This window comes from Cebus imitator, unplaced genomic scaffold (assembly GCF_001604975.1).
Source record: "Cebus imitator isolate Cc_AM_T3 unplaced genomic scaffold, Cebus_imitator-1.0 Scaffold154, whole genome shotgun sequence".
NCBI lineage: Eukaryota > Metazoa > Chordata > Mammalia > Primates > Cebidae > Cebus > Cebus imitator.
In genome coordinates this window covers 1,363,630-1,375,269 of record NW_016107469.1, presented here as the reverse complement: position 1 = coordinate 1,375,269, position 11,640 = coordinate 1,363,630, and the positions used below count along the sequence as shown (strand labels likewise).

General features: G+C 37.4%; 2 protein-coding genes across 4 annotated transcripts in view; one reads left to right on the top strand and one right to left on the bottom strand.

Annotated features, from left to right (window-relative positions):
* Nucleotides 1-11,640, bottom strand: part of PIGB (phosphatidylinositol glycan anchor biosynthesis class B) — a 41,098-nt gene that overhangs the window by 9,669 nt on the left and 19,789 nt on the right. Inside the window, exons 7-9 of the mRNA XM_017543359.2 lie at nucleotides 5,268-5,319; nucleotides 4,058-4,269; nucleotides 2,758-2,822 (exon numbers count right to left, since the gene is read on the bottom strand). Of these exons, the coding sequence (XP_017398848.1) occupies nucleotides 2,758-2,822; nucleotides 4,058-4,269; nucleotides 5,268-5,319 (329 nt within the window). The remainder of the gene's footprint in view (nucleotides 1-2,757; nucleotides 2,823-4,057; nucleotides 4,270-5,267; nucleotides 5,320-11,640) is intronic.
* The window catches only part of CCPG1 (cell cycle progression 1), an 85,132-nt gene that overhangs the window by 55,225 nt on the left and 18,267 nt on the right, over nucleotides 1-11,640 (top strand). Inside the window, exon 12 of one of the 3 annotated variants that reach the window (XM_017543355.2) lies at nucleotides 8,000-8,301. The exons of the other annotated variants lie outside the window; for them this stretch is intronic. The gene's annotated coding sequence lies outside the window, so the exon portion shown is untranslated. Of the gene's footprint in view, nucleotides 1-7,999; nucleotides 8,302-11,640 lie in introns of those variants that run through there. 3 annotated transcript variants of the gene reach the window in all.

The window sequence follows — 11,640 nt, the reverse complement described above, 5'->3', positions numbered from 1 at the left end:
AAAAAAAAAAAAAAAAAAAAAAAAAAAAAAAGAATAACAAGATTAGAATATGGAAAAACAAAGTGGCCCAGTAAGAGAAAAATCTATATTGGCCACTGTGGTAAAAACAGACTAAGCAGACACTCAACTCAGAATCAGTAGTGGGTGCTGAACTCTATTAGTACAAATGAGAGATTCAATCTAAGAATTGAATTAGTGTTGCTAAAATATCACATTTCTTTTACAGGTAAGGAAACTGAGACATTGTTAATTCACTAAAGATCAGAGCCAGTCACAAAATATGTTTTCTAGAGTTGAGTCCTATTTTATAGGACTAAGGGAAATTCAAATTAGGCAATAGAAGTTACTGTAGATTGAAAATACAAATGCAATTATTTTTCTTCTTTTGTCCCTTCCTACTATGAGGCTGGCATTTATTTCCCTACCTCTTGAATCTGGCATGGCCCAGTGACTTGCTTTGATGAAAAGAATGTGGTGGAAGTGACAGCATATAAATGCCAAGCCTTTATCTCAAAGGGCTTGGCATATTTGCTCCCTCTCCTGAAACCTGGCCTACACCAAGTGAACAAGCCCTAGCTAGCCTGTTGGAGGAAGAGGAAAGGAAGAAGAGCTGAGAAGACTTGGCCTATAGCTAGTTGAACCCTAGAGGTAAGAGCCCAGCCTAGATCAATAGAGCTATCTACCCAATCTGCAGCTGATCACATTTGTTCTCAGTGGAGATGAGAACTGTCCAGTTAAAATGTAGACCTGTAAATAATAATAAATGGAGTTTTAAGCCACTACAGTTTTGAGGTTAAAACAAGTCACACAAAAGCAGGATAAGGCTAAAATTTGTGGTATAAATCAAGATTTCAAGTAGTTAGGAAAGATTGAAACTGGGTCACTAAAACATCAAGAGCTCCAAAAAGAATTGTTCTACATGTCCAAAGATTTCTGTCTTGGTGAGACATGTAGACAGAATTGATCCTACTGTTGGAACCTCTTGGCATTAAAGAGCTCTGACTCTTAGTGGAAGTACAAATCTCCTAGGAATCAGACTTTTTTGACCTACTCTAGAACCTTAGGTAGGGTGTGAAGGAAAAAAATCCAACGTGAGGAAATGAAGGGGTTTTCTAGGCTGCTGTCTTTTAGGGATCTCTCTAAGTAGGTAGAGGATGGGAGAAGGAGTGATTCTCACCTATTAGAAGGGGATCTCTTCACACCTCATCAGCATTGTATCTCAATAAACTGGGAATAGGCCCTGGTAACAGGGATCTTGCTACTTAAAGATTCAATCTTTTAGACTTGTAATGAGGATTCAGACAACTCAAATCTATGTGTAAATACTTGGTAAAGAAACAGAACACAGAAGAAGAAGGCTAGAAAAATCTGGTTTACGAAAACAAATCAAACCAAGTTACTCAATTAACCAACCTCCCTGTCCCCTCCAGGCACACACAAACATTTGTCTCTGTACTCTGGCAATGTTTGATTTAATTATAATACACACTCAAGTGGCTGTAAAACAAAAAACAAAAAAACCCAACAAAACAGAAACCACTTTAACTTCTGAACAGTGACTTAAGAACAGATTTCCTCTGGCAAATGGGGCAAGCTATTCTTACGGCTTGCCAAATAACTGTTAGATGTCTATATTTTTGTATGTGCCCGCATTTGTATGTGGTTAGACTATAAAGTAATGACAGACTGAGGCTTTGGTTTCAGAACTTCAGATGTGTCAAATATACAGATTGTTATATTTGATTTTATGTTTGTATGTTTGTCTTCTTAAATTGAAGAGATATACATCTCAGATCTGTAGGAGTTGATTTATAGTTGGTCAAACGATGTCTAACTCAATGTTTTTTTTTTTTTTTTAAGTAAAAATAAGTTTGAGAACAGTAACTCCCTAGGTTTTTTCCAGACTCCAGTTCCACTTGGCTAGTTATTTCTTCTCTCTCAACGCAGTGATTTTTTTTTAAGGTCTTAGTATTTGAAGGAAGCCAACAGTCATTTATTCCGAATTAAACTTGAAGTTAATAAAGTTTCAATTCATAATTTTTCCAAACCAACCAATGTAAAAATCCAGGTTTTCCTGAACTGAGTCATATTTTTGTAAGTGACAAAAAAGTACATGTTAAGACTGTGGAAAAATGGACAAAAGTCCTGAAATAAAATCAGGAGTTAATTACTTAAAAAATTGTATATACCTGACAGTGAGTTTTAAAAGGGTAAATGTTTTGTGTGTAAAAGCATTAAAAACTAGTTTCAACAGCAATAAATACATTTTCCTTTGTGAAAATGAAGACCCTTACACTTTAACCATAAACTTAAAATAGTTCATCTAAAACAGATATGTTCCTTTACTTTTTAGTTAGAAACACCACCACCAAATAGAAACACCACCACCAAAAACTGCTTTGGGTTTTGGATATTTATGTGGGTTTTTTGTTTGTTTTTTGAGAGAAGGACTTGCCCATGGTGGTCTCAAAACTCCTGGGCTCAGGTGATCCTCCTGTCTCAGGCTTCTGAGTAGCTGGGACTATAAGTGCACACCACTGCAATGGGCTAGGATCTTTATGTTTTTATCTCACTTTAGAGGATACAGGAAAAAATATATTTGGACTACAAAAAGGGAATATTGCAATAATACAATTAATTTGTAATTAAGAAGTAATTCTTTAGTAAGCTAGTTGAAAATATAAATAGAGTTTAATGAGGATGTGTTGTCTTTGAACTATTTCTATATAATTTTCTATATAAGACAAAAGCACTTACCACAGAACACCATACAAAATGGTAAAACTGGATAAATAAACCTGAATTCTTTGTGGCTCAACATGCTATAATAAAAAGAGATAAGAAACTATTAATTATATGATAGATTGAGAAATTAATGTATTTAATGTAAAATATAATTAACATGATCTATTTATTTATTTTTTGAGACAGAGTCTTGCTCTGTCACCAGGCTGGAGTGCAGTGGCGACAGAGCAAAAAAATTTCGGCTCACTGCAACCTCCGCCTTCTGGGCTCAAGCTATTCTCTTGCCTCAGCCTCCTGAGTAGCTGGGACTACAGGTGCACACCACCACGCCCAGCTAATTTTTGCATTTTTAGTAGAGATGGGGTTTCTCCATATGGGCCATGATGGTCTCGATCTCTTGACCTTTTGATCTGCCCACCTTGGCCTCCCAAAGTGCTGGGATTATAGGCGTGAGCCACTGCACCCGGACTGGATCTATTTATTTTCTCAGTATTCAGACTGAATTTCTTCCTTTCTTCCTTCAGGAATTAGTCTCATTTTTTAGTTATAAGGTGATTAGGATATGGTAAAACTAATGATAAAATATGATGTCAATTTGAAATTACAAAGTACAGTTACATTCTAAAAATGGGATTTCTATTTCCAATCCAAGTACATAAAATTAGTCAAAATTGGAATATAGATACATACATTTTTATTTTAGAATGTATTTCTGTGGTCTTTCAATTTAAAATTTTGGTGGTATTGATTGATTGATTGATTGATTGATTGAGACAGGGTCTTGTTTTGTCACCCAGGCTGGAGTGCAGTAGCACAATCATAGCTCACTGCAATCTCCTGGGCTCAGGCAGTCCTTCTGCCTCAGTTTCTCAAAAGCTAGGACTATAGGCACATGACAACATGCCCTCGTAACTTTAAATTGTTTTCAGAGAGAGGGTCTTGCTATGTTGCTCAGGCTCGTCATGAACTCCTGGCTTCAAGCAATTCTCCCATCTTGGCCTCCCAAAGTATTGAGATTACAGGAATGAGCAACTGTGCCTGGTCTGTTTTTTTGTTTTTTTTAGCAAATAAAATTATTCCAAGTTCTTAAACATTGAGTATAATCCTTTAGATATGTAGTTAAGCAAACTACATATCTATTCACTCTGAATGCCTCCATAATTACTACTACTTGTATCTTCTAAGATAATCCTCACTAACAAAAGTTAATGGTACCTCCAAAAAAGTAAACAGTTTACTTTTTGAAGAATTTAGTTAATTTGATTTCCTGGTATCATAAAAATTTTAGCCTTTTGAACAAATAAAATCTTACCTATAAACAAGCAGTGTCCACAGCACAGTCATCAACAGTATCCGGTATCTCTTCGGTGCTAGAAAGCAGCCATGAATAAAGAAGGGTAGGTGAGTACCCAAGATAACTGGAAATCCTTGACTGAAGTACCAGTGCCATGGATGAGAACCATAAAATGTTCCCAAGTTCTGCAGCACGTTAAATTTCAAAAAATTAAATTGAACCAGAGTCCACTGGCATAGTTGAAGGAAAAAGAAATAGAAATGTGTTAGTGCCAAGCAGTAATCTTTGGCATTAAGGGGACTGACATAATCTTGACATTAAATCAGAATTGAAGTCTAAAAACCAGACAGTAGTTTACATCAATAATTTTGATTGACTGTATGAAATCCTTAACTGTTATTTTTTCTTCTTTAAGTATTAATATGTTTTTTGTTAATTTGTAAAACTAGATTTTTGAGATTCACCTTGAATGTGAATCTCAAAGTGAATCTCAAAAATTATGAATGAACTTTCATATGTATTTTGGCAATCTAAGTTTGTTTTTTTATTTCAATAATTTTTGGGGTACAGATGGCTTCTGGTTACATGAATAAGTTCTTTAGAGGTGATTTCTGGGATTTTGGTGCACCCATCACCCAAGCAATGTACACTGTACCCAATATGTAGTCTCTTATTTCTCACCCTTCCCCACCCCAAGTTCCCAGAGTCCATTATATGATTCTATGTCTTTGCATCCTCACGGCTTGGCTCCCACTTGTAAGAACATATAATATTTGGTTTTCCATTCCTGAGTTACTTCACTTAGAATAATGGCCTCTAGCCCCACGCAAGTTTTATATCCAGTTAGAGGTAAGGAGGATGCTAGACAATTTTTTCTGACTGTGTAATACCTTACAATGTCAGATATTACCTACTAAGATAAAGGTTTGAAAATGTTACAATTTGAATTACAGCACAAAGCTGACAATAATGACAGAAACAGCAACAGGTAACATTAAGTGCTCACTTAATAATTCCCTGCCTTAAAATGTACTCTCCTGAATCTCAACTAGAAATATTAATTCTTTCATGTAGAAAACACAACCAATTGAACCAAAGGCTTATTCAGATATTCCTAGAAGTCCTTTGTAATGTTTCCCATATCATTAAAAAAATTGTTTGCCTCTGTTCCAAAGTATTAATGGATTAAAAATAAAAATAGCTATTAGCTTAATATACTTTTACTTACTTGGCCAAAAAAAATACGATCAATCATCAGAGACAAACTCAAAGTAACAAAGCTGAAAAACAAAAATAGAATAATGATTCACATTTGGAGCTTGCTGAAAATCCACTATTGGCATATGGCTTTGTTCGTGCTTTGCATCAAAAGCCACTATAAAAATACTTTACGGTTTCACCAACTGAATATGGATTTACACATTTTGAAAGATAACTATTGATAAAGCTCAATATACTATATATAAAGATTATATAATCTATTAATACTATAAACATATATTAACATAAAGATTATTGTAAAACTACTGCTGTATAACAAATTACCCCAAAACTTGTTAACTTAAAACTATGGGCCGGGCGCAGTGGCTCAAGCCTGTAATCCCAGCACTTTGGGAGGCCGAGGCGGGTGGATCACGAGGTCAAGAGATCGAGACCATCCTGGTCAACATGGTGAAACCCCGTCTCTACTAAAAATACAAAAAATTAGCTGGGCATGGTGGTGCGTGCCTGTAATCCCAGCTACTCAGGAGGCTGAGGCAGGAGAATTGCCTGAACCCAGGAGGTGGAGGTTGCGGTGAGCCGAGATCGTGCCATTGCACTCCAGCCTGGGTAACATGAGTGAAACTCCGTCTCGAAAAAAAAACAAAAACAAAAACTATGAATATTTACCATTTCTTAGTTCCTGTGAATCCAGAACCTAGATGTTGCTTAGCTAGGTGCCTCTGGCTCAAGGTCTCTCATGAATTGTAGTCAAGCTCTTAGCAGGGGCTACAGTTTCAGCTGAAGGTTCGATTATGGGTAGAGGAGAGATCCGCTGCCAAATTTGCTCACATGGCTACTGGTGGTCCTAAGTTCTTCAACATGTGGCCGTCTCGTTAAGACTGTCTCATGACACAATGACTGGCTTAACCCAGGGCGAGTCAGCCAAGAGTCAGTGAGACAGGCACCAAGGATCGAAGCCACAGTCTTTTTATTTATTCTTTTCTTGTTTTAGAGACAGCGTCTTGCTCTATCACCCAGGCTGGAGTGCAGTAGTGTGTGATCATGGCTCACTGCAGCCTTGACCTCCTGGACTCAAGTGATCCTCTTACCTCAGACTCCCAAGTAACTAGGACTACAGGTGTGTGCCAGCATGACTGGCTAATTTTTGGATTTTCTGTAGAGGTGGGGTCTCACTATATTGCCCAGCTGGTCTCAAACTCCCAGGCTCAAGAAATACTTACACCTTGGCTTCCCAAAGTGCTGGGATTATAGATATAAGCCACTGTGCCCAGCCACCATAATCTTTTCATAACCCAGTCTTGTAAGTGATATTCCATGTCTTCTGCTGTATTATATTCATTTGAATTGAGTCAACAAATCTAACCCATGTTCAAGGCGAGAGGATTATACAAAGACATAAATAGCAAGAGGATGGGATCGTTGGAGGCCATCTCAGAGACTGCTTACCACGAACACATATACAGAAAAATGTGCTATGAGGATAAAGCTGTATGAATCATCACTATATGAACACAGCTGTGTAACTGTCATACAGAGCAGGATAAAGAGTATTAACAGCACCCCCTTGTCCCTCCAATCCCTACCCCCTTCACAAAAGTAACCCAGAGGTAACCTTTACCCTTCCCAAAGGTAACCACTATCCTAATTTCTGATAGCATAGATGAGTTTTACCTTTTTCTGAATTTTATAAGAATAGAATCATATCATATATACTCATGTCCAAATTCCTTTAGTCACTATGCTTTTGAGATGGAACCAAGTTTTTTTGCCTGCTGTAGTTAATTCATTTACAATACTGTGGATTGTAACTATATATATAACACTGTATTTATTCATTCAGTTGATGGACATTGTGCTTCCATTTTCAGCTATTGTGAATACTGCTGGGATGAACATTCTTTTACACATCTTTTGTTATCCATATATATGCATTTCTGTTAGACATATACCTAGGATTGCAATTGGTGGGCCCTAAGGTAGCGGTCCCTAACCTTTTCCGCACCAGGGACTGGTTTCATGAAAGATAATTTCTTCACAAACAGATTGCGGGGGTGGGAGTGGGGCATGGTTTCTGGATGAAATTGTTCCACCTTGATCATTGGGCATTAGATTCCCATAAGGAGCGCAACCTAGATCCCTTGCATGTGCAGTTCACAACAGGGTTCAGGCTGCTATAAGAATCTGACAGGAGGTGGAGCTCAGGCAGTAATGCTTGCTTGCTCACCCCATGCCATGCAGCCCAGTCCAGTTCCTAATCTACCAGTCCACAGCCTGGGGAGTGGGGACCCCGGTCCTAAGGTATAAGTGCAACTATGTGTTTATTTAGCATTTGTAAATACTTAAAAGTTTTCCAAAATACTGTGTTAGTTTACATTCCCACAGAAATATATGAGTTCCACATTGTTTTAGACATTTGGGTGGATGTATAGTAGTATTTCATGGTGATTTTACTTTGTATTTCCTTGATGACAAATGAGATGAGTATCTTTATACTTAATGGCCATTTTAATATTTTTGAAGTACTTGATAAAAGTCTTTCTGATCACTTTCCTATGAGTGATCTGTTTCTTACAGATTTTTACAAGTTTTCTATATAATCTGGATGTAAGGGTTTAGTTGGTTATATGTATTATAGTATCTTCTTCTGATCTGTAGCTTGCTTTTTCACTCTTAATGGTGAATCTGATGAACAAAAGTCTTTAATGTATTCAAATGTATCTATCTTTTTCTTTATAGTTAGTACTTATGCTCTATTGAGGAAATTTTTGCCTGCCTCCAGATCATGAGGATCTTCTGTCATGTCTTAGACAAGCACCACTGTTTGACGTTTACATCAAGATCTATAATTCCCTTGGAGTGTTTTTTTGTTTTGTTTTGTTTTGTTTTTGTTTTTTTTTGCATATGCTGGGAAGGGAAGGGTCCAGATTTTTTTTTTTCCATATCGATAGCCAACTATGTGTTTATTGAAAAGACTATCCCTTCCTTACTGTACTACAGTATCACCTTCCTTATAAATAAAGTGACTACGTATGTTTGAATCTGCTGCTGGACCATATTCTGTTCCACTGATCTATTTGTTTTACGTTGTACTAATTCTAAGTTGTCTTAATTACTATAACTTTGTAATAAGTCTTACTATCTAGTAGTGTAGGTCAGGCACAGTGGCTCATGGCTGTAATCCCGGCACGTTGGGACACCAAGGCAGGTGGATCACCTGAGGTCAGGAGTTCAAGACCAGCCTGGCCAACATGGCGAAATCCTGTCTCTACTAAAAGTACAAAAAATTAGCGGGGCATAGTGGTGGGCACCTGTAATCCCAGCTACTCAGGAGGCTGAGGGATGAGAATCACTTGAACCTGGGAGGTGGGGGTTGCAGTGAGCCAAGATTGTGCCATTGCACCCCAGCCTGGGTGACAGAGTGAGACCCCACCTCAAAAAAAAAAAAAAAAAAAATCTAGTAGTGTAAGTCCTCCAACATTTTTTTGCCTCAAGGAATCTTAGCTATTCTTGGACTTTTGCATTTCACTTAAAAGTTTAAAGTCACCATATCAATTCATAGATACCTACACACATTGTACTGGAATTTTAATTGGAATTGCATTGAATGTACAGATCAATTTGGAGACAACTGATTACTTTAAAAGACAGTCTGGCCAGATGCAGTGGCTCACACCTGTAATCTTAGCACTTTGGGAGGCTGAGGTGGGCAGATCACCTGAGATCAGGAGTTCAAGACCATCCTGGCTAACATGTCTCTACTAAAAATACAAAAATTAGCTGGGCGCAGTGGCATGTGTCTGTGTTCCCAGCTACCTAGGAGGCTGAGGCAGGAGAATCACTGGAACCCAGGAGGCGGAGGCTGCAGTGAACTGAGATCCTACCACTGCACTCCAGCCTGAGCAACAGAGCGAGACTCCATCTCAAAAAAAAAAAAAAAAAATTGAGTCCCTCATCCATGAACATGGAATATTCCTCCATTTATTCAGGCCTTCATTAATTTTTCCCAGTCATGTTTTAGAGCTTTCTGTGTAGAGATCTTGAACACCTTACATCTTGACCACCCTATATTAATGTATTCATAATTTGCTGATATTTTTGGATACCACTATGAATATTTTAAGTTTTCTTCACCTAGATTCCCCACGTTAACATTTTACTAATTTGTTTTATTCATATTTTTCACTCTCTCTTTAAATATACATATTTTTCCTCAACTGTTTAAGAGTGAGTTGCACACAGTCAACCTTATCTCTAAATATGTCAGTGGATACTTCCTAAAAAGAATTTCTCCTACATAAACCACACATCACAGAATCAGGAAATTAACATTAAATCTTTACTACTATTTGAATTTTGAATAAGGTCTGGCTAATTTACAGACCTTATTCAAATTTTGCCTATTGTCCCAAAAATGACCACTGTAGCAAAGAAAAAATAAATCCCAATCATTTGTTGTTGTTGTTGTTTTTTGAGATGGAGTTTCATTCTTGTCACCCAGGTTGGAGTGCTCAGGCTGAGGCAGGAGAATTACTGGAACCCAGTAGGCAGAGGGTGAACCTGATCTTGGCTTACTGCAGTCTTCACCTCCCAAGTTCAAGTGATGCTCCTGCTTCCGCCTCCTGAGTAGCTGGAACTACCGGTGCGTGCCACCACACCCAGCTAATTTTTTGTATTTCTAGTAGAGATGGGGTTTCACCATGTTGGCTAGGCTAGTCTTGAACTCCTGACGTCAGGTGAACCGCCCGCCTCGGCCTCCCAAAGTACTGGGATTACAGGTGTAAGCCACCATGCCCAGCCCCAATTATTTGTTGTATTCAGTTTTTAATGTTTCTTTAGTCTCTTTAATCTGGAATGCTAGTTCCTTAATCTTTATCTTTTATGACTGCAGCATCTTGAGGAATTTAGCTATTTTGTAGAATGTACCTCAATTTGAGTTTGTCTGAGGTTCTCTCAATATTAGATTCAGGTTATGCATTTTGGCAGTAACATCACCAAAGTGATGGGATTTTTTTCTCAGTGCTTCCGATCAAGCGTCTCATCATACTGATTTGTCGTATTACTGGCAATGTTAACTTCAGTCATCTAGTTAAGGTATGTCTGCCAAGTTTCTCCACTATAAAGTTATCATTTTATACTTTGTAATTAGTAGGTCTCTTGTGGAAGATACTTTGGAACTATGTAACTATTCTTCAAACTTTTACCCAATGGTTTAATATCCAGGTGCAATTAATATTTCTATATGGACCTTGTATCTAGTGAACATGATTATCTAATAGTTTATCTCTAGATTCTTTTGAATTTTCTACATATACAATCATACAAAGTCATATAGTTTTATTTCTTTCTTCCTACCATTTTTTGAGACAGAGTTTCACTCTTGTTGCCGAGGCTGGAGTGCAGTGGTGTGATCTCAGCTCACCCCAACCTCCACCTCCCTGGTTCAAATGATTCTCCTTCCTCAGCTTCCGCGTCGCTGGGATTACAGGCACCCGTCACCACACCTGACTCATTTTTTGTATTTTTAGTAGAGATGGGGTTTCTCCATGTTGGTCAGGCTGGTCTTGAACTCCCAACCTCAGGTGATCCGCCCACCTCGGCCTGTCCAAGTGCTGGGATTACAGGCATGAACCACAGCACCTGGCCCCTTTCTACCACTAACTTGCTTTTCTTGTCTTATTGTACTAGCTAGGATGCATACTGTTGAACAGGAGCAAAGATAATAACCATCCTTGTATCTTTCTCTATCTCAAGAAAAAGGATTTCAATATGTTCACACTAAGGATGATTTTTCTGTAAAGTTTTTATAGAAATTGTCATATGAATGAGTCCCTTTCCACAGTTTGTTTTCTAAGGGTTGCCTTTCCCCCCACCCACAATCATGATTGGGACTTTAGTTTCATCATATGCTTTCTCTGTGTTATTCTCTTGATGTCATTAATCACACCGACTGATTTTCAAATATTAAACCTGCTTTACATTCCTGGAACAAACCCAATATTGGATGTCATGTGTTCTTTTAAATATTTTATGGATTCAGTTTGCTAATATTTCTTCAGGATTTTTACATTCATAGTTATGAGAAATACTGGTTTATAATTGACCTTTCTTGTAATGTCCTTGTTAGATTTTTGGTATCAAGAATATTGCTATTGTCATGAAAGGAATTGGGAAATGTTTTTCTTTTTCTGTTCTGTGGAATAGTTCATGTGAATTGATGTTTCTTCTTCATTAAATATATGGAATAATTTGCCGTTAAAGCCATTTGAACCTGATGCATCTTTCTTTGAAGATCTTAATTACAAATTAAATTTCTTTAATATATATAGTACTGTTCAGATTTTCTATTTATGGTAAGTTGCCTTTTTTTTTTTTTTTTT